The following is a 27,991-nucleotide window of genomic DNA, read 5'->3' on the forward strand; positions in this document are numbered from 1 at the left end:
ACATACATATAAAACATTCACAACTCTCTTGCTCCGTATTTCATCGTCACGTGTGTGCGTACGAACATTTTGATGTGTATACTTTACACATCTGTATATGACATAAATAAAAAAAAAAGAACAAATGAAATGTATTTAGTTTTCATCAATTGACGGACCGACAAGTTGATATGATAATGGCGTAAAACCAGCCATCAAAAAAAAAAAATAATAATACACAAAAACGAAAATCTGTCAAAATCTCTCATCTTGTTTTCATCCATTGTTTGTGCGCGTGATGAAAAAGTGAAGCAGAACAAAAAAAACAATCCGTAAAATTGTGCAGTGCTTTTTTTTCTTTTCTTTCGATTGTACATCGGGGACAGATGGTTGGGTGGAAATTGAGAAAATTATTGCAGAACAAAAACAACGAAAAGAAAACGTAGTGCAACCGACACTAAAACCGTGTGTGTACATGAATGCTGTGTATCGAATGCATAAATTCGAGATAAAATAAAAAATCTAACCATTTGATTAATACCAAACAGTGAATGAGTAACTCAATTTGCATTTTGCAATCGCAGAAAATTTATAGCAAGTGTAAAGTTAGCGACGAATCATGGAAGAAGTGAATATTACTGAGCTCGAATCACGATATTTTTCCGATTTATTTGCATGCTGTGATATTGAAAAAACGGGCAAAGTGCCCGTTCTAAAAGCCACTGAAATGTTTCGGTCGTCAAACATATCGGATGACATTGTAAAAAATGTACGTTAGATTTGTCAGATTTTAATGTTGTCATCGCTTGAATGCATACAGTTTCTTAAATTCGTTCATTCAAACGATGTGGAATTCAAATTGAAATAAAATTTACTTTTTTTTTTGTTCTCATTATTTCGAAATTCGTTTGCAGATTATGTCATTGGCAAATGTTCCGCAGGCAGCTCTATATATGTCAAAGGTACAGTTTTATTCGTGTCTTAAGTTAATAGCTGCACATCAAAGTGCGATTCCATTGCGGCAAGAGTTGATTGCGTCAACGATTCCATTGCCACTACCAAAATTCAGTTGGAAAGAATCTCCTATTCAATTTTCACCGCGGACGGAATCATTGAATGGCAAAATAAACGATTTGAATCGATGGCGATCAAGTAATGACCACAGTCCAAATCTCATTGAATTGGCTAGAGCCGATGCGCAAAGTGATATTGCCAATTCAGACATCACCAGCACCGATTCAGAAGTCGAACAGAATGACACAGTCGAAAAGAAAACACACACGGTTTGTATTGAAATTTCATTCCATTTGCATTCTAATCATCCATATAGAGATTTTCTAATTAAAGCTAATTGTAATTTGCTTGCTTTCAATTTTCGGTTTTTGTTGTACATTTGTATGGATGCAGCGTCGGGCTGGCTCACCTGATGCATGGAGCACGGCAAGTGATTCACCTACACCAACAAATAGCGTAAGTATTTCTGTTTTCGCAGACAATAGGTCAATATAATGAATTTTCCGACCATTTGCAGGTTGCTGAGCGACCGTGGGCGAAGAATCCCTTATGGCAAGGTCAACTAGAGGAACGTACACAATTATTGGGCACTGAAGAAGAGTCGTCCGATCGGCATAGCAGCGAAGAAGATAATGACGTTGATTTAGAGGCTGTATATCAAATAACACCCGAACAAAAAGAATACTATATCAAACAGTTTCGAACCATTCAACCAGATTTAAAGAGCCTAATATCAGGACAAGCAGCCAAAGTATTTTTCGAAAAGTCACGCATTCCGGTTGAAGAGCTGCGACACATTTGGCAATTGTGTGATGTAACCAAAGATGGTGCACTGAGTTTGCCCGAATTTGCGGCTGCCATGCATTTGGTTGTGGCACGTCGAAATAATATTCCATTGCCACCGATTCTGCCAGAGTGTTTAATTCCAAGTAGTAAATTTTTTGATTCATGTCAGCCGGCTGAGGCGGATCTTTTGCATTTGGATGACGATAAGGATCACATAGACAGTTCAACGAATTTGGATGCACAACACAATTCGACATTCGTCAAAACAGTAACAACAACGGCGGAAAAAAAACAGCCAATAATCGGTGGTCATACAGGAAACAATAGCCGACCGACGACAATCCAAAGCAAACAACATCCAAACAACAACAATAGCAACAAAGGAAGTACAAGTTCAAGCTCACCAGTTAACGAATTGGAAATATCACCAACAAAATCGAATAAGATTGTCAACACGACAAAGGAATGGTGCAATCAAAGTAGCAAAGAATGGACGAAATTCACCGAATCGCCGACATCGAGTTTATCAAGTCCTGGTTTGAAACCAGTCAACTTTGATATGCAACGAACGGCACAGGCGGTTGGTTCCGATCCACAAATTTTAAAACCTTTACCATTACGAATTACACCAGTCGCCAATGATAACAACAACGATGACACTGAGGCCAATCGATTGAGTTATCAACGAAAGTCGGAAAATCACATCTACGAAGGTGGAATCATTACAATTCGAGATACAGATACGGCTAGCCCTAAGCAGTATGCCGCACAACGTGATTCAGGAATACAGAATGATCTTAGAGCGATACAAAGACCACAACCGAAAAAAATTATTCAAAATAAAAATAGCATTGGCGCAATTCCACCGCCACCGCAAAGAGAATCGTTGAACAACAATGACACAACGGATACTGCACCGCCCACTCTCATGAAAAAACAAGAAGCTCCACCACCTCCACCGCCGAGGTAAAAATTCATTCAACGAAGAAAATCTTACCATTTAATATATTAATAACATTAATTATCATTTTCAGACCTCAAAAAACACATGCTCGAAGCAGCAGTTTGGATTTGAATAAGCTAAAACTAAACGCACCAGTACCACCAGAGGTAGGAATTTTCTCTCAACAATTCAAATGTTCTCACACAGTCTTAATGGCATCTCTGGTTAAATTGCAGGTACCTCCTCGAGTTTCACCACATATGACCGCACAAGCCAGTCTTGATGCACAGATAGAAACAGGAAATTCACCATTTGCCGATTTTACTCAATTTCCAGAGTCCGGTTCAGATGTAAGTTAAACTCGAATCACAAGACCTTGCCTTGTAAAGGCTGGGATAAGCAATTCGATCAGATACTTATACTATAATTTGATTTAATTTCATGCAGGCATCACAAAATCAGCCACAATCATTAGAAAATGATGATGGTTTACAGCTTCCGCAAAGGCCGGCCATTCCATCATTTCAGTCATCACAACGGTCAAGTGCATTTGAGGTCTATCGCAAGCCAACTCCACGTGAATCAGCCTCTCCACCCGATTCAATTACAACAAAATCTGTCGCAAGTGTTGAACCACATTCAAGACTAATTGGTTTGCATAAAAACGACAGTAAAAACTTATCCGATGTAATGTGCCACTTGAAAGAGCAAAATCAATCTCTTATAACAATTTGCAATGAATTAAGTGAAGAACTATTAACAGTACAACAGAAAAAGGTGGAATTGCTGGCGCGTATCGAAAATGATTGCAATAGTGGCCAACACAACAGTTTGGGTGTCTGTATCAGTAGAGAAACAAACAACCAATCAACTGTATAAGTGTGCAAATGTGCATAGAAATTGATGTTTGATACTTTTACATTTCACACTTTGTAGAAAACAATTTTTTTAGACTTTACCCTTTTGATTCAACTCTCTTTTTCTCGCTAAATTATCATTCGTAGTTGGGTTTTTGTACAGAAAAAAACGCTCATTGCTAGATTTATACATATAGTGTCATAGTCGCGAAATTGAGCATGCATTCGAAATGAAAACAATCCAGCTACGATTGAAAGCAAGATATAAAAAAAAAATTACCCAAGTAATATATAGTTTCTTCTGATAGTACAGTTATATGCAAGTATATATATATAACAAAAATCCGCCTCAACCGGGTTGAATGAGTAATTCAAATCAAAACATTTTGAAACCAACGTTTTTTTTTCGCATTTCAGATAAAAGTCAAATCAGTGCACACTGCAAACAACGTTTATTCATTGAATACTATAATTTAGCTAGTGCAAAGGCTAGCTATGAAATCGAAAGAAAATCAAATCAGTTAAACATAACAACTTTATTTATTTCAATCAAATTTTCTTTGATTAGAACCATTTGCAAAAATATTCTATATTGTTATTCGTGTGTGAGGTTTTGAGAACAGCACGAACTCCTTTATAATAATTCGAAAATTTGAACATTTATCGAGTTGAAAAGATCTAAACTAAATATCACCAAATCAAAATTCACCCTGATGTTGTAGATGTTAAGTAAAAAAGTATAATAAGCATACGAATCGGCTCGAGAGAGAATGATTAGAAGATGGTAAAAATCAAATGCAAAAAAAGAATACTAGGAAAAAAAGAACAGACCTTAGATATGTTATAATTAAGAGAATCGTGATAATTTTATATATGTTTAACGCTTCAAAAGCTATCTAACAATTCCGGTAAATTTCCCCTTTTACAGATATAATAAGTTCTCTTCTCACGTATTATTATTATTTGCGATTTGAATATATATAATCTAAGTTATTTGAATGCAATTCAATGAAAAAGGCGCATGAGCTGATACAAGAAACAGTATAACATAAGCATGAATCAGATTGGCTAGAAAGAATACTATGTTATGTTGAAATGTCCATTTGATATATAACGAATGATTATATTATATACTTATATTTTAAAAGTGTTGTTTTGTTGATCACTCTCTCATCCTCATAAATCATTCGTTGCTTATGTATTTGTTTACTATTTATTTCATACAATTTCGTATGCAGATTGTTTGTTTATCGCAACAACAACAGAACAAAGTGTCAATAAGTAATCATCATTGAAGAAAATCTTTCTATGAAAAAAAGAAAAATCAAGAGACAAAAATCCACAAACAAATAATAGTTAAGAGAAAAAAACATTTAAAACACAAATTATTTAAAACTTATCAACGGAAATATCACCCACATAATTTCATCAATAAATAAAAAAAAAAATTATGCAAAATTGAAACTGAATTGTGTTTCATTTATCTACACTGCCGCCAGAAAGTTTGGGTACGATTAACAATTTTCATACAAATTACTGTTTTTCACACATGTCGCGGACCATGAAGGAGTCATTTCCGATAGAAAGTTTATTCAGACAAAATGTAGATCATAGCATCGACTACATTTCATCTGAAGACATCAATTCTCAGAAGTGATTCCATCATATGATTTTATTGGTTGTAAGCGCAGATAATCCGAAAAATCCATTTTTTTATATATAAAAAAATCATTTTTTAGGAGATTGCAAATTTGAATACCAAAAACTTTGAAGTCATTTCGGACAGTTATTGTTTTCAGATGAAATGCAGTTCATTCTGTGATCTACAGTAGTAGAAAATTGACGGCTCTAGCCCAAAAAGAGGGAGAGAGAGGGGAGAGGTAGAGAGAGAGAGTGGAGGCACTTTGTATGAAAATCGTTAATCGTACCCAAACTTTCCGGCGGCAGTATATGTAAAACTTTGTTTTCATCGTTAAAAGTAGACATTTTGGAATTGCTGACTAACATTCATTTGTTGAAAATCTGAAACTTATGAATAATATCCATAAAATTGAGAAAGAAAAACCATCTTGTTTTTTTAGTTTATTATTTTATTGTATTTTAATCATTTTACAAAATAGGTAGCTGATTTGTGTCGTTTTTATTTTGGTAAAATTGCTGTGTCGATATAATCGATGTTATATTAGATTTATTCAAAATTGAGATTGACTTAAAAAACAGAAACAGAAAAAGGAAAACACAGACTTGCATCACATTATTTTATATAGATCCCACCAAAAACGATAACGATCAAAGAGAAAAACTGTACTCTATAAATGCTTGAATTTAAATTAAAAAAAAAAAACAATTTCCAAAAACTTAATTTCCCTGAACCTACTTTTATGACTTCTTTTTTAAACAAAAATTTATGCGTTTATCTCTTCGTATAGCAAACACTTAATTATATTTGAATTATTATTGGAGAACTAAAGATTGACTCCAGGTCCAAAGTTCTGACTAATAGAATGCTGTGTATTTGTGTGGACATATGCTATTTAATTCCATTTAACTCTACTTTGGTTTTTTTTTCATTAATTGAGAACATTCAATAAGATAATTAAACGATATTCATTACTAAAGTCGTATCATAAAAAGAAATAAATCAAATTTGCGCAGACATTGTATTGAAATATTTTCAGCCAGATGAAACAGCTCATCCAAATATCGTCAGGAGCTGAAATTGAGTGAAAAAAATAGAAGTGATGGTTATAATAACACTTACATTGCTAAAATTACTATAACAATCACTTTTATGGTTTTCACTCCATTTCAGCTCCTGACGATATCTGGCTGAGCTGATTCATCTGGCTGAAAATATCTCAATACAATGTCTGAATTTGCGACATATTATTCATAGCGCATTCGGCAATTTAAAAGTTTAAAGAACTTAGATTTGTTTGTGAAGAAAAAACTTCAATCGCCTAATTGCGATTCAACTCTTCGATGTTCATGATATTGTAATTAATATAATTGCCAGTAAATTCGGTGAATTTTGCACCCGGTACTAATTCAGCGCTGCGTTTAACAACTGTAAAGAGAAAGAAACAGATTTTTTAGCTTCTTGTGAAAAAATAATATTTAATTGACATCTCTTACTTCCACCGACGTAATTATCGAGTAGGTAAATGTCCATGGAGTCGCATGCAAGTTGAATATTCAATGAAATCGTTGACAAATCGGTAAGAGCTGGTAATACAACGCGCATATTTTTTCGAATGGATGTGGTGTTGATGTCGTATTCGCCCATGTACATTTTGAGAATTAAATCGGCCAAAGATTTTGGTGGCAAAATTGTTTCACGATCAAGTGGCATTACAAAGCAACGTTTTGCACTCTCATCGATGATTGCGGTTTGATTATACTTGAAATCGTGCAAAAAGCGACCGACGCGGCCATCACGAAAATCGGGCACATTGATTTTAGCATATGAATCATCATCGCTCAAACCCAAATCGAACTCTTCACGGAAAATGTCATCATTTCGATCATCTAAGAGTCCGAGATCAGACTGAAGACTATCTGCAGAACTATAAAAAAAAAATCGATTATAAAATGTATCAGAATGCATTGTATCGGCAATATTCAAACGAGACGAAATCTTATTAGCCTTATTATATAGCCACAATTACATTGTAACGATAAACAATCCAGATAAGAAATTCCTACATTTTTTTTTACTCTCGTTGGAAAAACAAATTTTTTATTCATATATGACAAATTTAAAGGCGAGATAAGCGAAAGTAAAAAGTAATGTAAATGATACTCAAATTACCCGTCAAATTATAAATACAATAATTTGTCGAGATCGGTCGAGTTGAATGAAATAGAATCAAATACTTGTGATGTCAAGTCATCATTTTTGCGTTGTTTATATCTCTGGACTGATTTTTGTACTTACTAATCTTGTAGATCGTGGAATTTTTGGTTCATAGCATTCATGGCATTCAGTATATCACGATTGTCATCAAAATTGCCGTCGTATGGTAGATTGCACATACCATGGAAGCGCATTCGCTGCAGTTGTACACGCCGATAGACGACCAAGCCGATCAAAAATCCCATGCACATGAGACAGAATGTGGCCAAAATCAGCAACAATGTGGAACCAGTGAAACGTCGAGTACGTTCACGCAACAAAAACAATTTATCGTTGTTACCATTTTCATCCTAATCACATAAAAAAAGGTCACATTAGTGCATTTGTTTCAGTCCAATTCGTAAGTTATACATGTTGGGTAGATGATATTGTTTATTAAACTGACTGTGCAATACGTGCTTCTTTATACAGAAAATTAATCGATAGTCAAATCATTTAAATGTACTAGTTCCATGTGAAGGTTGTATTTATTTCACTTGTCATGAATCGAGCATCAATAGCAGTACATTTAAAATTTTATGAATGCAGAGCAATTGAGTTCATGTGCCACCTTTGTATTTTGAATGAAGCATTTACTCAATTATATCTCAAGATAAATCGACATTTTACGACGCAAGTCGCATCAACGACATTCTTTAAATCGAATCTTGTTCATGCAATATTTTAATGTTTATTTTCTTGGGAGAGGGAGAGAGAGAGAGAGAAGAAGAAAATAAAAGCTGAAAGAGTTATTCAAAAACAAAAGACAAAACAATGTAATAAAGAATATTCATAGCTTTGTTTTCATTCGTTTCACTTAGTCATGACTTTATTGTAATTTTTTACTGATAAGAAAATGCGATAGTGTCAATTTGCGTTCCTGTTTTAAATAAAATTTCAACGGGGCACATGATTAAAAGGCAATTATGATATGTAACTGTTTGGTGCACGAGTCGTTATTAATATGAATGGAATTCATTTATTTTGTTAAATACATACGAAAATGGATAATACAAAAATCGCTTTCAACACCCAACACGATTTTGTAACAAAATCAAACATATTTATTGATTTTCCTCGATTAATATGTAAAACGCAAAAACCCTCTCATGAACTACATTTGGTTAGGATATTTATATTATACAAATGCTACACTATTGTATATTCAAACCAAAAAAAAATTCTGCGAATTAATATGTTTTGATAGGGAGGAAGTCTTGCCAAAACATTTTCAAATGTTGCTTGCACACAAAAGTGGTTCGACAAACGAGTTCCATTTGTTTTTTTTTGTCATTATGTCTGTCTAATGGAGACACTAATTGAAAAAAGAAAGACAATTTGTCTCTTTCACTCTCTACCTCTCTTTTTCACCGTATTTTACATATTTGGTTTGTAAAAATTGTCATCTAATTGTGTTTTTTTTTTCGTTTTAAAACTAATATTTGAATACCAAAATGAAATGTGACACAGTACTTTGGTTACGCCGAACGTTCTCTAGTCAAAACACATGAAATTCTATATACTTTGTAGTGTGGTTTTTATATGGAAAAAATATCTAAATGTGCCATTTTTCAGAAAATTGTGATACCACTTGAATTTATTAAATAAAGCAGACTAAAATGAAGTACTGACACAAAAAAACTGTGACTATCGATTTTTTTGCCATCGAGAATAAAACATCACGTAAAATGGACCATTGTTTGCGTTATTTTTCTTTTTTTTTTGTGTAGATATGGAGAAGCCATGAAGTAGATCAGTGCAATGTGATTTTGTCACACTGCACAAAAGCAACGGAACCATTGAATTTAAATGAGAGAAAATGTACCTGTTCATTGATTGCCCCATTTTCAACGCTAGATGCATCGACTGTTTTTGGATTGGTTTTAGCACCCGCATTTGGTTTCGTTAAAATTGTCATCTTTTCTTGATTCGCACTTTTTCAATCACAAAAATATTATTTCACAATTAATTTTCCACAAAGCAGTCTTCACTACACGGAATCGACAAACGTTATGATTAGTTTCGATTTTTTTTTGTTGGTCGTATGTTCTCTCTACTGCGTTTGTTATGAAATCTCCTTTGTACAGCGATTAAGAACACACCACCACACACAAAGAAATGTCTCTTCTGCTCAATAATAAAATGTTGAACCATATCTACTCATCAACACAGCTGACATAGAACTCCATCAAATTATGTTCATTTTTTTTATTTTTTTGCCTAAATTGTTATGATTTTAAGTCATTTATATTCGATAATAATTTTAAAATATTAGATATTCGATTTCGGTTTCCAAATGAAATTGTAAATTTGAAATGATTATGTGAACGCACCCATCGCTTTTTGTTCATTCTTTATTGGTGTTGTAAAAGAAACTTTCTTTGTAACTAGTTAATAAAAATATTCAAAAAAGTCCAAAAAATTCTCACTTTATTTATTAAATGCCAAATTTCAGAATTTCGTTCTTAATTCGTCCCATATGAAATTCAATTTAAAGTTCATAACGCGGACGATTCAAACAATAAAAAATGGTATGAGTAAAATGACAAATAAATTTGTAGCTGTGCTGTTGGTTGCACTGACATTTATTGCTCGGCAGAGAGACCGCAAAGTCGTTCGCATCCATTCATTGTGTATTTCTCTTTCGCACGCTAGACAACATCAGACTGTATTCGCATACAATAAAACGTACAGAAAGAGCATTTGTTTGCATATTTCGATTTCTCAACTCGGTACAAACGAATAAGGAACACACAAGAAAGTCGATTGAGCAAATAAAACAACAAGAAGTGTGAAACTAGAAATTAGACTTCATTGAATTCGTGGTGGTTATTTAACAATTGTATAAATTAAAAAGAAAAAGAAACGAAATATACTCGGTGGTGAAAAAAAAAATTTGTGTGTCGTAACACATTGACGATTATACATACACGTATATCATTAGCCGAAAACAAGCAGCAGCAGCAGTAAAAGTAAGTAGAGAAAGAAAGAGTAGGTATTATTGCAATATCGTGCATTTGTGTGACTCCGGTTCTCAGCAGAGACCAGAAGTGAATCGATTGTTGAACCAAGTACGTATGTACTTGTGAAAATACACATGTGTGCGTGTGAGTGACAAATATATATGTACTTAAGGGCTGGGGCGGATTTTGTACGTTTGTGCGGTGTTTTCACGTCATTCCATCTCGTTTCAACTCGCAGTGATGATGCAGTTGTTTGTTTTTTTTTTGTCATTGAATTACAACAACAGAAAAGTACACCATTATTGTCGTCTCTATGATTCTAGCGAAAACAGAACATAGATGTTTGACTCAAAACTAGCAGTATAAAGAATTGAAAGTTGAAATATCATTGTGTTAGTTTTTTATTGGCAAGAGTGTGTGCATTTGTGTGATTGGTGAACAAGTAAGTTGTTCTGCGATTAGGTTGAGTGCAATATTCTTTGTTGGTTTTTTTTTTCGTTGTGCAATTTTTATGTGTATCATCGATAATAAAACCAATACCTAAACTGGTTCCGTCTGTTTCATTAATCATCCCAACATTGCTCATAAAAGTTGCCGTCAATTTTCGTCACATATTTAACATTTTACATTGTCGTAAGTTTCAATCGGAAATCTTTTATAAAATCAGGATGGAATGCATGATTTAAGAATGGAAGCGAATGTCAAAAGTGTAGTTACATTGAATCAAAAAATGTTCTGAGTGCGACTGAGATATTCTGTTGCTGTCGCCACTTCTGTGCAAGTTGACAATTTCAACATCACCAACAACAACAATAACAGCCAACAAAAAAAAGTCACGCCAAAACGGCTATTTTTAGTCCATGCTCGTTAAATGGATTTAGACAAATAATGATGGTGATGTGTGTTTGTTGTGTCGAGAGTTCGTGAAATTAATATAGTACCGTGTGCGCGCTTTGAACATTTCGGTGACTTTTTCTCACGTCCATAAATCGCGTCGATTTGAAATACGATGTATTGGTGTGGGTATACGCGATCATTCAGTGGGACGTGGAGCCCAGAGTGAATGTACCATTGTGTATAAAACACCGGGAACTGTAACAGAAGTGGCGGCAGCAGCAACAGCATTTACATCAATGAAACTGACAAAATAAATCATGAAATTACGCTACCATTTCGACGATCTTTGGACTATATTATTATATATTATACAAGTTTACGGTATCTTTTTTTATATTTCGTATACGAGCAGCGGCGGCGGCGGTGATGCTTTAAAACAAGAGCAACAACACCCATAACATAACAACGGATTAATTGCAAAAAAAAAGAATTACCGCATGCAACAAGAGAGAATTGAGAGTGAGAGATTTCTTTTGTTTTCTTCCTCTTGTTCGTTGTGTGTGCGCGTCTGTGTAGTTGCTAGTTATGCCGTTATTTGGTATTTATTTTTTGTTTGTTTGTTTCTGTATGAGCTTGAGCGAACCGAATGAAAGTTAGTAGCAAGGTTACACACATCAAGTGAAAAACAAATACTTGAAATGTTTTTGTGCGTCGATGTATTTCTTCTTCGGTTTCTTAACCATACACCATAACATATATACATACATTTTCCGTCGACATTAATTTATTGTTATGGATATGTACGCGAAAATATTGTTTTTAAAATCAATTTCGCTTGGAAAGTGTGTACCGAGTACACTTTTTAATGAAAAGAAGAAAACAAAATGTATTATATTAAATAAAATTGGATTGTTCGACATCGCACAGATTTCTAATGATGTTTATATACTGATTTCTTATGTGTGTTTCTTTCTTTCTTCTTTTCTTTCTTCTTCTTGCGAACTTTTTAGAAATGCTCAGATCGATTGAGCAAACGAAGCGGTTTTAGTGTGATTCGTTCAGTGGGATTATGTTTGAAAGAAGTTGTGCACAAGATATTCCCATTTCCTCGACGAGAACAGTAGCAGCAACAGTGGCACAACAACAACAACAACAACAGCAACAGCATCAACAAAAACAATTAGTTGACGTTGCGATTCATCATCGTTGTGGTTTTCAACATACGCAAGCATCGAGCCCAAGAACACCAAAAAATCAAACCAAATTCATTTCAACTGAGTCATTGAACACACCACGTCGAACGGTGAAATTTAATTGTGATACACCGTCGAATCGATCACCATTTAAAACAACAACAATTGCACAAATGGCTGGCAGTATGAAACAGGGCAAAGCACAGGATGACATTGTGTATGTCGTTGCAAAATATGATTATGCAGCGCAGGGAAATCAAGAATTGGATTTACGAAAAAATGAACGTTATATGCTTTTGGATGACTCAAAGCATTGGTGGCGTGTACAAAATAATCGAAGCCAATCGGGTTATGTGCCGAGCAATTATGTGAAACGAGAGAAACCATCGCTGTTCGATAGCATTAAGAAAAAAGTGAAAAAAGGTTCGGGCTCAAAAACACTGCCGAATTGCTCGCCATCACGTACCGTCGATAGTCCAACAATGCAACGACGCTTGCCGCCCGATCCAGCTGAAGCGATAGGCACCGCCATTGTGAAATACAATTATCAAGCTCAACAACCGGACGAATTGGCGCTGTCGAAAGGCACACGAATTCTCATACTTGAAAAGTCGAACGATGGATGGTGGCGTGGCCAAAGCGGAAATGCTGTCGGCTGGTTTCCTAGCAATTATACAACCGAAGAATGCGACACGAATGACGAACAAATACACACGTATGCCATGGCTGAAAATGTACTGGACATCGTAGTCGCTTTATACTCATTCAATTCGAATAATGATCAAGAGCTGTCATTTGACAAAGGTGATCGACTCGAAATCGTAGATAGGCCTGCTTCCGATCCAGAATGGTAAGCAATTCAGTTTTTTTTATGAATGACCTGATGGTTTGATCATATCTCATTTCCAAAATAGGTACAAAGCTCGTAATAATAATGGCCAAATAGGATTAGTACCGCGAAATTATTTACAAGAATTGCAAGAATATTTATCGCAACCATATCGAGGATGTCAACCAAACAATGATTCAATCGATCGTCGCAATGATACGATGAAGAGCTCCATTTCACCACCGCCAATAAATAACGTTAACAATCAAATCGAACGTCCGAATTTGGCTGGTAAGAGCTGGTACTATGGAGCCATTACACGGAGTCAATGTGATACAGTGCTAAATTCACATGGACACGATGGTGATTTTCTCATCAGAGACAGTGAAACAAATGTAAGTTTTGAATGGATTTTTTCGGGTTGCCATTTATGATTTACGATCGATTTAAAATGTTGGCATTTCTTTCAGATGGGTGATTTTTCAGTGTCATTGAAAGCGCCTGGTCGTAACAAGCATTTCCGAGTTCATGTCGAAAATGGCATGTACTGTATCGGACAACGAAAATTCCACAGTTTAGATCAACTGGGTATGTATCCATGATATTAAAACATCAATCTAATTATGAATGAATCACCAAACTTTAAACTAAACATATTTTTCCCGTTCGATTTCAGTTGATCATTACCAAAGAGCGCCAATTTACACAAACAAGCAGGGCGAAAAATTGTATTTAGTTCGATCACTACCCAAAGCGAACGGTACTTAAAACATTTATGTGTGTAAGGAAATGAAAAGATTAAATCTTAATTAAAAATTTGTATTTGTCGCGTAAAAAGAAAACCAAGTAAGGCAGGAAAAATGCTAAATTTATATAACTAATATCATAAATAGCGAAAAGAAAATATTGCATATAAACTCTATATTCAAGATAACAGACATTTAACCCTCTGTAATCGTAAACCGAAGAATAGAGATTTTCGTATGAAATACGAATCATTTACATGCCATTTTATGAATGTGTGTTTATACGAAAAGTCACATAACATTATATATTATATGCAAACATATAAAGACACGAAATGGGTTTTTGAACTGATTTTAGCATTTCATTTTTTCATAAATTTATTAGCAAATGAAAATGACAAACGATATTTTCTAAGTGAGAGATGAGAATCCATGCAGAAAACCAGACATATTTTATAATACTATATATATAACAAATTCGCATCGCGCACTCATTACCCCATTGAACTAAAAAAACGATATATGCAATTGATTAACTAATTTATTCGATATATATTTAGTGAGAGAATCAAATTTTGATATCTTTGAAATGATCGGACATCGATCGCTTCCGTACATTTATACAAAAAAATCGTAGATAAACTCATTTAACAAAAATTTTGGCTATTTATTTTGAAACTTGTACGATTAGAAGTTAAAAAAAATTACTTTGTTTTTCTTAGATTGCTAACAAAAAAAAAATTAACTTATTCGAACAATTTAAATTGTTTTGCAATGCTATTTGTTAGACGCGAAAAAAACTCAAATTTTCTAAGCATTCCAAAAGAAAAAAAATCGCTTTTTTTGCCGAATGAAAAACAAAGGTTTCAAGAAAACACATCCGTTTAGCTAGAACTACAATTTTGATAAACAAAAAAAATTAATTGGATTGCGCTTTTTCAAATTACTTGATAGTTCAACTTTCCGTATCTTTCATTCCATTTTAACACATCCATCCGAACAACAAAAAAACAATAACATATACTCAGATTTGAATGGAATCTTTTTTTATATACGCTGTTCAGAGACGCAACTATCCAATCTTATATATCTAAAGAAACATCCATCCTTACAACAAAAGGAAGATTATAATTTCTATTTAAATAAAACGACCGACTTAAAAAATCCATATATCGACAGGAAACATTCGAAAGAAATATTATCCGTTTTTATACCCAGTTACGATAATTGACCCTTCTAAATTTGTATCGCTTATCACTGGGATGTGTCATACTGGCAATTTACAGCTCTGCTGGGACACGATCTACCATTTTTCTATCTGATGAATCAAACATCAATCAGTATTGCCTTAAATGATTTAATAAATTCAATCAGAGCGTAAAATAAGGATTTGTCTTAACTACCGAAGAATTTCTGTTTACTACCAAGTTTTTTAAGCATACCAGCGCTTTGCTCGCTCCTCAATTAAAATTTAAAGAAAATACCGACTTTTGTTCTTGAAAAATATTATGTCGCGTTAAATATTATTTTGGTTGTTTTTTAACCCTCCTAGGTATAAAGGTCCATTGGACCGATATTTTTGAAATTACAAAAACGGAATTGTTGGATGGTGTCTTAACTAAATTTTCATATCGCTTGTTTTCAACCACAATTCACACACGTCACCAGATGGCGTTTTTACAATATGACATCTCTCAGTCATGATGGTTGCATCAGCCGATAGAAATTCATCTTCATCCCTATCTTCATTATCTATTTCGTCATCTGCAGACGAGTGTTCATAAATAATGCGAATAAAAATGTTATTTGACGTTTTCAGTGAATAGATCGTGGTTACAGCTATATCAGTGCTATTTTCGCAGCTCCTTTTTATGTACAACGCATGCGGACAGCGATTTTATCGACATATTCGAAATGTAGAACAATAGACCTATTCTAATTAAACAATGTCTTTCCTACCGACGATATTGGATTAAAATTCCATGGATTTTCTTAGTCATTTAAACGAAGTAGTTTGGCTTTTAATGACTGAAAAAGTTCATCAAATTCGAATAGACCTATTGGTTTTAGCATGTTCGGAATTGCATAATAAAACCGCTGTCCATGTGCATTGCACAATATCCACAAATTTCTTCAGTAACATTTTCCTGTCTCTGTGTTTCTCGTATTAATTAAAATGGCGTCGTTTTGAACTGAAAAATTGGCAAAGAAAAAATACCCATTCAATTCAAACAAAATTATAGTTTGATTTGTCACTGTTTCCGCTCTATGACTGATCATTTCTCACCGTTTTTATATGAAATCATATAAAAAAAAAATCTTTACGTATACTCGACGATCCAAATTAAAAGTGCCATCCATAAAAAGAAATAAAAAGGTATGGCCATTACGATTTGCAGTTAAATATTGCTGAGTAACGTTCAGTTGATCAGTTTTGCATAATATATGGATTCGCAGGAAAAATCGAACCAAATAATAGACAAAGAAAGCTGCAAATACAAATGAGTCAAACAGCTCTACAAAGACGTAGACATTTTAGTATATCTAGAAATGATTAGCTGAACTTCTCTCAATGTGTGTAATTGACATATTTATTAAAAGTTAAGACTAAATCCAAAATGCTTTCCCATCACATTACAAGCTAAGAATAGTAGAAATAACAAGAGAGAGAGAGAGAGAGAGAGAGATATCCAATCCAGGCACACTTCTGCTGCCCGAATATTGATTGGTTAAAGTATTTATTTGATGATATAACAGTTTTAATCAAAACTAATAATGAGTTGATATGCAATTTCTTTTGATAAAAGTCAAAACGAAAACAACGGCGAAAAAAAATACTGATTTTGTAAATAATAATAAGTATTTGTGTTTTAATTACCAAAAGACAGAATTGATTTCAGATCTTTTGTTATGATTTCTTGTGGTTTTCTGTCCATTAATTTTTTTTTCGTTACAGTTTGTTTTCATTTTGATCGATTTGTTTTTTAATTTTCGAATTATCATTTTGGTATTAGAATGTTTTCCATAGTGTTTGCTGGCGAGGTGAATATAAGATGTTTCTTTTTTATACGTGACAACATCCATTTTCTACGTAACGAATATCGATGTAAATCGTTTATAGTATATCCAAAAAAAACCTCAAGTCTTGCCCTTCCATATAAAAGAGATAAAATTCAAAACGCACACAAAATAATAATAATATTAATATGCATCAATTGACTAACAGTGGCAAGATTTTTAGCTCGAACACAAAAACGAATTTTTATCATATTGAAAATGATAAAATTATTTGGGTAAAACAAGTGAGCAGAGTTAAAAAACAAACGATCTCAGCTCAATTCAGTTATACAATACATGAATAACATAAAATTTCCGTAGATTTTTAAATAAAATGAGCACACACACACAACACATAATGTATCCCAAAAGCCCAACGGAAAATAATAAACAAATTATATGTCATAAAGGAAATAAAAGATGTGTTTTTCTTTGCGCGTTTTCATTTTATTTTATAGCATTTCTCTTTCTGGTGATTCTAGAGCCAATACAGCCTGGGTAAGTGATGAAATTTGAAATGAAAACCATAAATATTTGTTAACGAATCTAGTTCAAGTTCATTGAGTTTGAAAAACGATGGAGAGAGAGAAAGACAGAGCTTTGACATTGGAGAATTTTCGACTTGTGCCGTACTGTCACCTACAGATCTGTCATTAGATTGAGGTTATGTGAATATGTCATAGAATCACTAAATAACTTTTGTAAATAAAATAGAAAAAAAAAATGTTTTTGAAACATTTAAAAAGCACTTTTGCAAAAAATCAATCAGTTCATTGTTTGCGAAGGTCAATCGTTTCGTCATCATCTTGTGGACAGTCAACAACGACGTCACCGGAAAATGAAAAGCATGAATCTTCGCGAAATAAAAAAGACATTGAAACTTATCGACCGCTCAGCGAAGATGAAATCCAAAAGATTGTTAATTTAGATAATATTCATATTGTCACGAAATTTCAAACAAAATTACCGCAGCGGCCACCATTAATTCAGAACTTTTTCATTGGTAAAATCGATGTGCAACACCTAACATATCCGGAAGTTATGGAAGTTAAAGATTTCAATGAAATGACTGAAAAAATCAGTGCCATAAGCAATTATTTCACAAAAAATGCTTGTACACCGGCCTATTTACAATTTCGTGATGTATCACATCAAATGATAAATGATTTTCGAAATATGAAACTTTTTGGCGCTTCGGTTCATCAACGTTTTGGTGGTTTGGGCTATTTTAAAAGTGAAATGCATCGAGCAAGTGAGAGCGAAGCGAACGATGTTAAAAGCTTCTTATTTTTAGCCGGACATCGGTTGGCGGTTGAAGCGATTTTCGATCATGGAAATGTTAGCCACCACAATCAATGGCTTATGGATATGGGAAAAGGTATTATACATGCAATTGTGTTGACACTTATGTAAAATAACTATTTGCAAATTTAGGTGAAATAATTGGAGCCGCTTGCTTGCATGAGCCATTGAGCAAAGCCGATTCAAATATGGTTAAGGTAGCAAAAACACATGACGGCGACTACGTTTTAAATGGTTTGTTTCTAATCTATTCAAAGCTCCTTCAGGGTTCCATTAAATTCCATCCTGCTTAATAGGTAGCAAGTCATTCGCATCAATCTCGCAGCATGCAAATCTATTGATAGTAGTTGCTGAAAAATCCGACGAATTAAAACAGGAATTTGCTTTAGACGATGACGATGACGATGATGATGATTTCTTTGATGCATACTTAACCATTGTTCTCGATCCGAAATCATCTGGAATCACTTTTAGCGATGAATATAAAACCATTGGATGCAATGATGTTCCATTTGTTACCGTCAATTTTGAGAATGTTCGTATTGAAAAAGATCAAATTCTGTCGGAAAATACGGATGATCGTAAAATATCACAAAAACTATTAGCTAGTTCAAGGCTACAAATGGCCACATTGAATATGGTTCAAGCGAAGAATATGTTTAATAAAATCGTCACATTTACTATTCGATCCGCATGCAATTCGGAAAAACTCAGGTAAATAGCTGATATCAAAGTTAACACACAGATGTTAGTTAGTAGTTCTGATTATCATATATGATCTGATTTTTTGTTGGTAGGAATTTGATGTATGTCCGAGAGAGCCTAGCAAAAATCGCATGTGATTTGTATGGTCTTGAAAGTATGATTTATTTGAGCGCCGGAATTCTTGACATGTACGACAATCCAAAGGTTGATCTGGAGTGTGCCATTACCAAAGCCTATTCACAAGACATTCTTCGAAATTTAAATCAATTTGCAATGAATTTAATCGATACACCAGTGACTATAGAAGATCATTCAATCGATGTGGATATTCGAAACACACTTCAGCTTCAGTATAACGAAACAAGCAGCGCTTTGAAAAGTTACGTTGGCCGCGTTGGACTACAGCACACATTGGTAATTTATTATGTGCATATAAAGTTATGTCAATGTTAACCAATTCGTGTTTAATTTTCAGGATCATTTCGGAAAGCATGTAAAGTCATACAAGGATTCAATTTGGGCAAAACTTAATCTGGCCAATTCCACAATTGAAGACCTTGAACCACAACATTTCTTAGGTGATTTTTTGCATCCATCGCTGATCGAGACGGCAAATGATTTGGAATATTCAATATTACGTATGCAATATTCATCTGAGATGTTGTTGAACAGTTACGGCGAAAAGATCGCGGACCGAGAAATTGAAATTAGGAATTTGGGCGAAGCGGCAATGCAAAATTATGCCATGTTTGCCAGTGTTGCAAGAGCTTCGAGAGCATATTGTATCGGATTGAGGTATTCAGCTTACGAAACAATGGTTGCCGGTTGCTTGATTCAAGCATTTTCACCTAGTATCAGAAAAATGGCATTAGATATTAAACATAATCGTGGACCATTTCCACAAAATATAGATGAAACTATTGCCGAAAATTTGCTAAAACAACATCGAAATAAATCCTCGACTATACCATCAGTACTAAACGGTGTACTACAAAAAAGTGATAAAAATTAAATGCTATTAAATGAATAGAATGTTTAGATACAAATTTTGTATTGTGTTTTATTTAATTTGGAATCAAAGTGATTGGCCAAGTCATTTAAGATTTTCGAAGACTTTCAACGAGCGAACCAATGCGGTTCGAAATGGATTTCACACGGTCATTGGAATTTTGATATTCAACCTGAGAGAAAACGAAATATGATGACAATTTCAATATCCGACATTTTTACTGTAACTTACACTTAGCTCTTTAATATTCTTCTTTATATCTGCGTATACTTTATTTTTCAAATTGATACCCATTGAACTTTGGTTCGTGGCTTCCTTTTCCTGCATAGGTACGGCAGAACTATCAATTTGTTTCTTTTGACTACTCGAGATACGAATGTGATGCATTTTGTTTGAACTTGAGATATCATTTACAATTGATTCTAAAAAAATTCCATAGCTAAAATTCGCTAGTATGGGATCGAAAAAAACGTTGCTGCTTTCCATTTTTACGTAAGGCAATTTTGATGTCACAATCCTTTGCCTTTATTTCAAAAGCTACTCGATAACTAATTTGAAATTGCTTTTCAAAATAATCTTTTGATTTTTCTTACCGGTCTTACTTTGATCACTTTCTAATGACAGTTCAATGTACTCACAACATATTTATAAAGTGAACATTTCATCTATGCCGTGGAAATGAGCATGATTAAAATAGAATCCAGAAGGCAATGAGTTTTATTTTACTTACACTTCACACGAACCATATAATTAGTCTTCTTTGGAATGTTTACAATAAAATTTAATGACCAGAGAAGTATCAATGTGGGGAACGACCTAAAAAAATTCTAAGTTTTTAAGATTCGCATCGGAAACTACCAAAGTATTTTGAATTATTAGTTCTGGTAATTGTCGATTTTATTTGAACAAACATTTATTTTACAATAGCAACACGATTTGCTTTAAGTCCAAAAAACTAGTATTTTGTAAAAAAGCAGGAACCAAAATTTTGACAATAGTATGACTAACTGTGCAGCATATTCCAATTACATTTCATTATTTCATTTTTTTGTAATGACTGATCTTGGTCTACAAACTAAACATCAGTTTGTGTGCCTCATTTGTTTGTGGCAAAAACCTTGATCTTCGTTATTATGTTAATCATATCTGTTTGCATTGATTTAAACTTGTCCGAAGTAGGTGTTTTTCTATAAATGATTAATTTATTTTAAAAATTGTAAAAAAAAATGAAAATTTACCTCTAGTTCACTGGCTCTCTACTTCATGCAAAATCTTAAGACAATTTAACATTTGCTCTTCAGATACATGAAAATTCATTGCCAAGAATACTGTGATCCCATTGCATTACATTTGACTATTTTACGCTTTCAGTGCGTTACACAAACGAGTGTCATACATTCACTATATAGCAAAAGCTACTTGATCGCATTGAGTCGATTATGACCGTCTACAGACATGTCTGCTAAGCTCACGCAGTTTATTGAAATCACATAAATTCAATGTGCCAAAAATGAGTCACGCATAAGAAAAGATATAAATACAGGCAGTGCTATACACAAAAGTGAGCGAGAGAAAAAAAAAGTAATACAAAAATCGTTTGCTATTTAATTTATATTGATGTATTTACGTGTCTTGTGTAAAGATTGTTAAATCATTTTTCTTTTCAACCATTCATATCATTGCAACATTTAAACTAAATTGAATATATAGTTTTAAATATACTCTTCTATTTCGTGTTGTTTTGCATTTGTTGTTTGCTTGGATTTTGGTTGTTTTACAATCCATATTTTACTTAAAATTAGTCCTAATTTTACAATAATAATATAATAATAATATTTCGATAATTACATATCATATCATATCATTACAATTAATAATTATGCAGTATAAATACGTACACATAAAGATTTCTTTAGTAAGGTGTTTCATTATTTTTTTTTGTTTATTTATTTGTTATCATTTAGCATTTGTCGCGGTTTCATATCAAGAATTTAAAGGTTGGTCGTAGCTTGACTTTAGTATTTATATATATATATATATATATATAGAACAATTTGTGTAGATGATTTCCTGGTTTGTTGCTGAATTATTATTATTTTTTTTTGTGTTTGGAAAGCTGATTTTTTTTATTTTGAATTAGATTTCAATCTAAATATATATAAAAAAACGAAAGTAGTTTGTAGAATATGTGTGCTTGTGAATTTAACTCTGTCCATTCAGCTGAATTAAATTCATAGAGTTATGAAAATAAGTTTTTTTTTTGTTTTTGGATTTTTTTTTTCATGTTATAGTGAACATTGAACATATTTGAAACTAGTGGATTTTGTGTCCATTTTTCTTGTTTAATTTTCTATTGTATCACACAACAAGTACACTTTTTCTTCTTTTTATCGTCGACTACAACGTGGCTAGCTGATTGTGGGCCCGGTACAACTGAATTTGAAATTTGAGTATTTTGTGCACCATTCTGATCCGCATCTTTTCCGCTGCCATTTTTTGGGCTTTGTAGTTTTTGGGGCGCCTATAAAGTGATGAAAAACGATAAATTAGAATTTGAAGCCATGCCATATGGTTGAGAAAAATATCGGTTTTCATTGAAACGAAAAGAAAATCAGGTTAAGACCTATGCGATCGATACTTACTTCCGTTTTCGTCACCGTTTCGACAACAGCACCATTTTCTGTCGTGTGTCCGTTTGATAAGCTATCAGTAACATCATTTGGTGTAATGGGCTTTCCACCTGTGTGCCATAACAAAATAAACATGATTAAATTTGGCTCGATATCAGGATTACAAACATTAACAGAAAGTAAGTCAAAGCAAACAAACAAACAAAAAAAATCGGTATGGAATCAGAAAGGATGTGTTATTCGATAAACAATATATACGAAAAGTCGGATCTATTTTCGTTTGTGTGTTACGTTAATTACCCACTTTGGTTATAAGTTGTGCCCTTTTTAGAATCTCATCACATTGAAAGTTGTTTTTTTGTATTCGATTTTTTTTAATCTATGCACACGCACACCGCAGTTCAATGGGACACACGTTTATGTTGCGCGTTACCAACTTATCAATTTTCAAACATTTCCATATGAAATCGGATAGATTGCTATAAATATATCGCCTTAACTTTATGGCGTATTTAGAAATTCTCCAATAGCATTACGAACGAAACATATGAAAAAAAAAAACACAATTTAAAATACTCGTACGTTGATTGTTTTTCACACGAAACGACAAAAGAATTGAGAAATTTAGTTTAGATGGATAGCGTTATGCATTTTGCATTCCGTTCTATTTTCGTGGAATGAATAAATTATCGCATACATATACGCAATATATGGGCTTAACGCGGGAAATGGCATCTATTTATGTTTAACAAAATGAAACATGCCACTCAAAATGGAATCAACGATGCTGCACGATTGAAACAAATGGCGCGCATTTCATTTCGATGGATCACGTGGGTGATCCTTTGACGGTTATTAAGATAATACAATGGGGAAATGACACAGAGCCGCAAAATTTAAACTCCAGCCGAACATTTTTATTCTCTATATTAATCGAATGAAATAAACAACCATTCAATTTGATAATGGGATCGTCTCCCGAAAGACTAGCACTTTACGGAGAATCTCTTAAAAAAACAACATCAGCGATATTCATTAGTATTTCTTTTTTCATAAACCAGACTGAGATTCATTCTATTTTCTGACCGAATATCATCGTAAATAATCGATTTCAAGTGGCGCATTCTCTTACGACGCATTTTGTTTACATTTTATTCTTAATTCGCGTATTTCGATTTTATGGTACAATTTATATCCATCTTTTTGAAGAATCGCTTAACCAGATTTTTACCGACGTTTCAAGCGTATTCCAAAAATAACAACACCCTACCGACTTCACTTGATATTGGCACTCTGTGCATTTACGAACGCAAAATTTCAATTTTTCAACAAAAAAAAAAAATATTATCGTGCCGCCGAGCAATTAATATTGCATTAGCAAAAACACAATAATTGCCATGATCTCGCTTTCATCATATGCAAATATAAATCGTGCCTACAGACACATGCACACACACTTCATAATAAATAATACAAAGTATTTGAACAATATGATGTGTAATAATTTAATCGAGCGAAACGAATCTAATGATTATAATCAACAGTCAACAGGATATATTTAACTATAAGTCTTTAACAATCGTGTGTGACAGAGTGTGGCGCTATTACGCTGCTTATGATCAATTTTAGATAAGAGAGAGAAACAAAAACTCCAACACTATATCGGTTTTGATCGGTTGAAAAGCTTATTTGTAAACATTGCAGTTCCTATTCAATATTGACCTTTTATTGTAATATGGTGTTTATTTCGGTTCAATTCAGCGAATAAACAATGCACACTCAAATAACAAAAACAAACTCGCCTCACCAGTGAATTGTCAATGCCAACAATGTAAATAAAATCTGAACGATTTTGATGGGCAAAATAATAATCATCGTTTGTTTGGCGAAGCGTTTCGAAAAGATGAAAAACTGCCACCCCAGAATGTTTTGTAATGCCCACGAAAACACTAGAAAAAGCCGGACATATTGAATAACAAAAGATTTAACGAGGAAACATCGTTGGGACAAAAATAAATCTGATGCGATGCACAAACGGAGCGGCATGCAGGATTCATTGTTGTGACGGCAACGGTCAGCATTCGTGTCTTTGGTGATCTCGGTGCGCAATAAATATGGTAAAATGTCTATTTATCAAGCATTGAATAATTCAGTTGACCCCGTCACACACGATCAAATCAATACAAACCACACACTATGTTCGCGGTGTTGCCGACTATTCGTTCGCAAATTATATATTTCAAATAAACCCGATCGTTTTGTTCGTCAGTGACAAATCAACAAAATCATTCCATTAAAGCAAAAGCAGCAGCAGCCAACATTTACATATTCCCATATTGAAATTGAGAAATGAGCGCGCTCCAATGATTCAATATGTTATTTTTCGTTCGACCTAAAGCGCACACAAATGATGTGATGCTTTGATCGCGACTCATGTTCACATTTATCGCCAATAAAAACGAATAATAATATATGTTTGGAACGTGTGCTATGTGGTGTTGTGTTTGATTTTTGTGCTCGTCCTGACCTGTATTGAAGGTGAACATATTTAAAAAAAATGTCGCGATTTGGTCGACGACGATTGTGGGTAATTGTATGCAATTAATTTTCGTTGCATTACATCATTTCACATGGGTGACACTGATTTTTTTCTCATTCAATGCTTGCCTTTTTGTATCTATCTCATTTCCATTTGAATGACAAACGTGTATAGATACTAGATTTTGTTTTAGATACCATTAAACCATTTCAAAACGATCGATTTTATCGGAGTTGGGTTGAATCGTTTGTATTTCGTCCATTGTTTTCGATAAACATCTCTTACTTTCACTTTCCGGAACAAAAACTAACTCATGAAAACAATGAACGAAAAATGGCCACGTACCTTTTATCATGTTCACAATTTCATCGGCTTCTCTCGATAAATCGCCACCAGGTCGGAATGGATTGTCCCATCCTGACTCCGTGCTGAAAGAAGCAAAAAAATGTACATTAATAATTGTAATTTCTCACTGCTACTTTGGAAAATATTCATAAAAATCTATTTGCGAATCAATAAAAGAATAAAAGCGAACACATTCTCAACATTTATGATTATAATTTTGAATAAGTAATCACGCTACCTATAGTGTCGTTTGAAACCAGCCAGTAGATTCTGGTCTTTTGGAACTTCAAATGAGTAGAACAAAGTTCCACGATGACTATTTATATTTGTTTCGACGACCATAATTTCGGTTATTAACGGGAATTCTTTTCAAAACAATTTTCAAATAGAATTACTCGCAATTTGCTCTTGACTTTGGAAAAATGTTTTTTTTTTTGTTGTTGTATTGTTTCGTTTCGAATTGGTAAATATGTATATTGACTGACGTTAAAAATTCTCTCACAATGTGTTTTATTGAACACACGTTCTACGAAGAAAAACACAATCGACAAAAAAAATATGTATGAGAAGCGCGGCGCACAGTTGCCAGTTAGCAACCTTCAATAACGAACAGTAAATTTTCACTGAACCTTTCCTGAGCAATCACAATAGTTAAAAATGGTTTGAAACGTCGAATATGTGTCTGTTATGCTGTTGTTTTTTATTCGCGATGTGTGCTATTCGCTGCTCTCTCTTTCTCTCGCTCCCTTTCTCTCTCTCGCTCTATCTCTGTGGATATTTCGATTGGTTTTCTCGTCTAATATTTTTCAACTATATTTAAGTCGACGGTCGCATTACGTCATTTTTTGTGCTGTACTGCGTGAAACATAATAAACTTAAATAATATTGAAATTGATTAAATCGATGCCACACGGTATAATATTTGTATATTATTCTGGTTGGTGTTGCTGCTACTGCTGAACATTCCAACACACTGTACACCGTGTTTTGAGCTACAAGTGAAAATACACGTATCGCAAACTCTCGCTCACTTGCTCTGTATTTTGAGCGCGCTAAAAGCACTTGTATTATATCTAATCAGTCATTGAATATTGTTGTGTATGTATTAATTTGTTGTTGTTGTCGTTTGTAAAAAAAAAACATCAAGCTAGACCGTGCGAGAGTAAAAACTTTTTTTTAGCAAACTCGCGTTATTATCGAATGGCTGTCGTGAAATAACTAATATCGGATCTGTGTGATGTTGGCAATCGTAATTGTTACTGTCCGCCGCAACTAGCTACAACCACAAAAATATACGAAACGCTCACACACAACACATTCGATGTTGATGATGATGATTTTTTTTCTCTACGGTCGTTTTTTTTCACTTCCCGACTTTTTTTTTCGTGTATTTATTGCGATTCCAATTGTTTGTGATGCTTGAACTCCTCTCTATTTTCTGAATAGGTTTGTTACTAATGCGAATGTGAATGCGAATGCTCATTTAATTTTTTTTGCCATTTATATTTTTCTGTGGGAAGAGCATGATGCCAAACAAACTGCCAAAGAGCGTACACGATTTTATTCAACACCAAATAAAGTGTCAACACTTTTAAAACCAAACCGTAAGGTTATTGTGACTTTCAAAAAAGTTGAAGAAATCAAAACAAAATAAACGGCGAGCAAATTTGAGCACAAGTTATGTATTCGTTTACATCGGGCATACTAACTGCGGAGAAAAAGCGAATGAAAAACACATCCTAGAACGCATGAAAACTATCGGAAAAGGAGGAGCAGAGCAACATCAGAGTGAACATCGAGCCGAAGAGCAGAGAACAGTGAAAGAGAACACATTCCCAACAAAATCGGAACAACCAAAACAAATTTACATTCACTTATCATGGAGATTTTGTATATGTATGTGTGTGGAGCGGACTGAAGGGAATCGAACATAGCCGCAGAGAGAAAGAGCGAGTGAACAAGTGAACGAAAAGGGAGTGTGTGTGATTGTGTGGTGTATTTGGATTTTGTTTGTAGTTGAATTCTATTTTTGACGTGCGCGCTCGGCGCACATGCAATAATTTTCGTTCTCGCTCTCATTTTGTGCGTATACATTTTGCTCACAATGATCCACATCTACATTCCATTCATATATAAACATACTCAAAACTCGACAAAAGCGGGAATGTGAATCCATCTATAGAACAACTTGTGAAACGATTCATTGCTCATAACCGAAATTCTTTTCAATTTTCACAGAAAAAGCAAACAAAATGTGCCGATGATGCAGACTATTCAAAGCTTGACACTTGAATTGGTTCAAACGACGATTGGACGATGACGTTATGTGGAAAAGTGTAGAACGATGTACGATGCCAACGAA

The 27,991-nt window shown here is 33.8% G+C and overlaps 6 protein-coding genes across 12 annotated transcripts in view; 3 read left to right on the forward strand and 3 right to left on the reverse strand.

Annotated features, from left to right (window-relative positions):
• The first annotated feature begins 72 nt into the window (after positions 1–72).
• LOC116343577 (ralBP1-associated Eps domain-containing protein 2) lies at positions 73–5,601 on the forward strand. The gene is made up of 7 exons (XM_031771729.1): positions 73–748; positions 894–1,262; positions 1,387–1,449; positions 1,511–2,745; positions 2,814–2,889; positions 2,959–3,072; positions 3,170–5,601. Exons 1-7 carry the CDS (start codon positions 599–601, stop codon positions 3,599–3,601), a joined length of 2,439 nt encoding a protein of 812 aa, XP_031627589.1. The 5' UTR covers positions 73–598; the 3' UTR covers positions 3,602–5,601.
• Positions 5,602–5,669: 68 nt separating this feature from the next.
• On the reverse strand, positions 5,670–9,556 carry LOC116343578. The gene is made up of 4 exons (XM_031771730.1): positions 9,300–9,556; positions 7,517–7,785; positions 6,715–7,145; positions 5,670–6,646 (listed from the first exon to the last, which is right to left on the reverse strand). Exons 1-4 carry the CDS (start codon positions 9,390–9,392, stop codon positions 6,540–6,542), a joined length of 900 nt encoding a protein of 299 aa, XP_031627590.1. The 5' UTR covers positions 9,393–9,556; the 3' UTR covers positions 5,670–6,539.
• A 541-nt stretch (positions 9,557–10,097) lies between these two features.
• Positions 10,098–14,394, forward strand: LOC116344371 (cytoplasmic protein NCK1). Of its 3 annotated transcripts, none has more exons than XM_031772874.1 (5): positions 10,098–10,446; positions 12,285–13,317; positions 13,382–13,691; positions 13,767–13,884; positions 13,973–14,394. In XM_031772874.1, the coding sequence occupies exons 2-5, from the start codon at positions 12,344–12,346 to the stop codon at positions 14,062–14,064; spliced, it is 1,494 nt and encodes a 497-aa protein (XP_031628734.1). In that variant the 5' UTR covers positions 10,098–10,446; positions 12,285–12,343; the 3' UTR covers positions 14,065–14,394. The 3 variants fall into 3 exon arrangements, with proteins under 3 accessions (XP_031628734.1, XP_031628735.1, XP_031628736.1); XM_031772875.1 differs by lacking the exon at positions 10,098–10,446 and adding an exon at positions 10,747–10,879; XM_031772876.1 differs by lacking the exon at positions 10,098–10,446 and adding an exon at positions 10,937–11,070.
• A 3,378-nt stretch (positions 14,395–17,772) lies between these two features.
• LOC116343923 (complex I assembly factor ACAD9, mitochondrial-like) lies at positions 17,773–20,152 on the forward strand. The gene is made up of 5 exons (XM_031772247.1): positions 17,773–18,477; positions 18,534–18,635; positions 18,698–19,115; positions 19,199–19,520; positions 19,582–20,152. The coding sequence occupies exons 1-5, from the start codon at positions 17,823–17,825 to the stop codon at positions 20,116–20,118; spliced, it is 2,034 nt and encodes a 677-aa protein (XP_031628107.1). The 5' UTR covers positions 17,773–17,822; the 3' UTR covers positions 20,119–20,152.
• Positions 20,153–20,194: 42 nt separating this feature from the next.
• On the reverse strand, positions 20,195–20,630 carry LOC116344524. The gene is made up of 2 exons (XM_031773119.1): positions 20,347–20,630; positions 20,195–20,287 (listed from the first exon to the last, which is right to left on the reverse strand). The coding sequence occupies exons 1-2, from the start codon at positions 20,599–20,601 to the stop codon at positions 20,204–20,206; spliced, it is 339 nt and encodes a 112-aa protein (XP_031628979.1). The 5' UTR covers positions 20,602–20,630; the 3' UTR covers positions 20,195–20,203.
• A 1,078-nt stretch (positions 20,631–21,708) lies between these two features.
• Positions 21,709–27,991, reverse strand: part of LOC116343545 — a 32,104-nt gene continuing 25,821 nt past the window's right edge. For all 5 annotated transcript variants that reach the window (XM_031771662.1, XM_031771665.1, XM_031771664.1 and 2 more), the window contains exons 6-8: positions 25,630–25,712; positions 22,758–22,855; positions 21,709–22,636 (exon numbers count right to left, since the gene is read on the reverse strand). In XM_031771662.1, coding sequence (XP_031627522.1) covers positions 22,466–22,636; positions 22,758–22,855; positions 25,630–25,712 — 352 coding nt within the window. In that variant the 3' untranslated portion in view covers positions 21,709–22,465. The remainder of the gene's footprint in view (positions 22,637–22,757; positions 22,856–25,629; positions 25,713–27,991) is intronic.

This window comes from Contarinia nasturtii, unplaced genomic scaffold (genome assembly GCF_009176525.2).
Source record: "Contarinia nasturtii isolate CC-2019 unplaced genomic scaffold, AAFC_CNas_1.1 Cnas_scaffold_1037, whole genome shotgun sequence".
NCBI lineage: Eukaryota > Metazoa > Arthropoda > Insecta > Diptera > Cecidomyiidae > Contarinia > Contarinia nasturtii.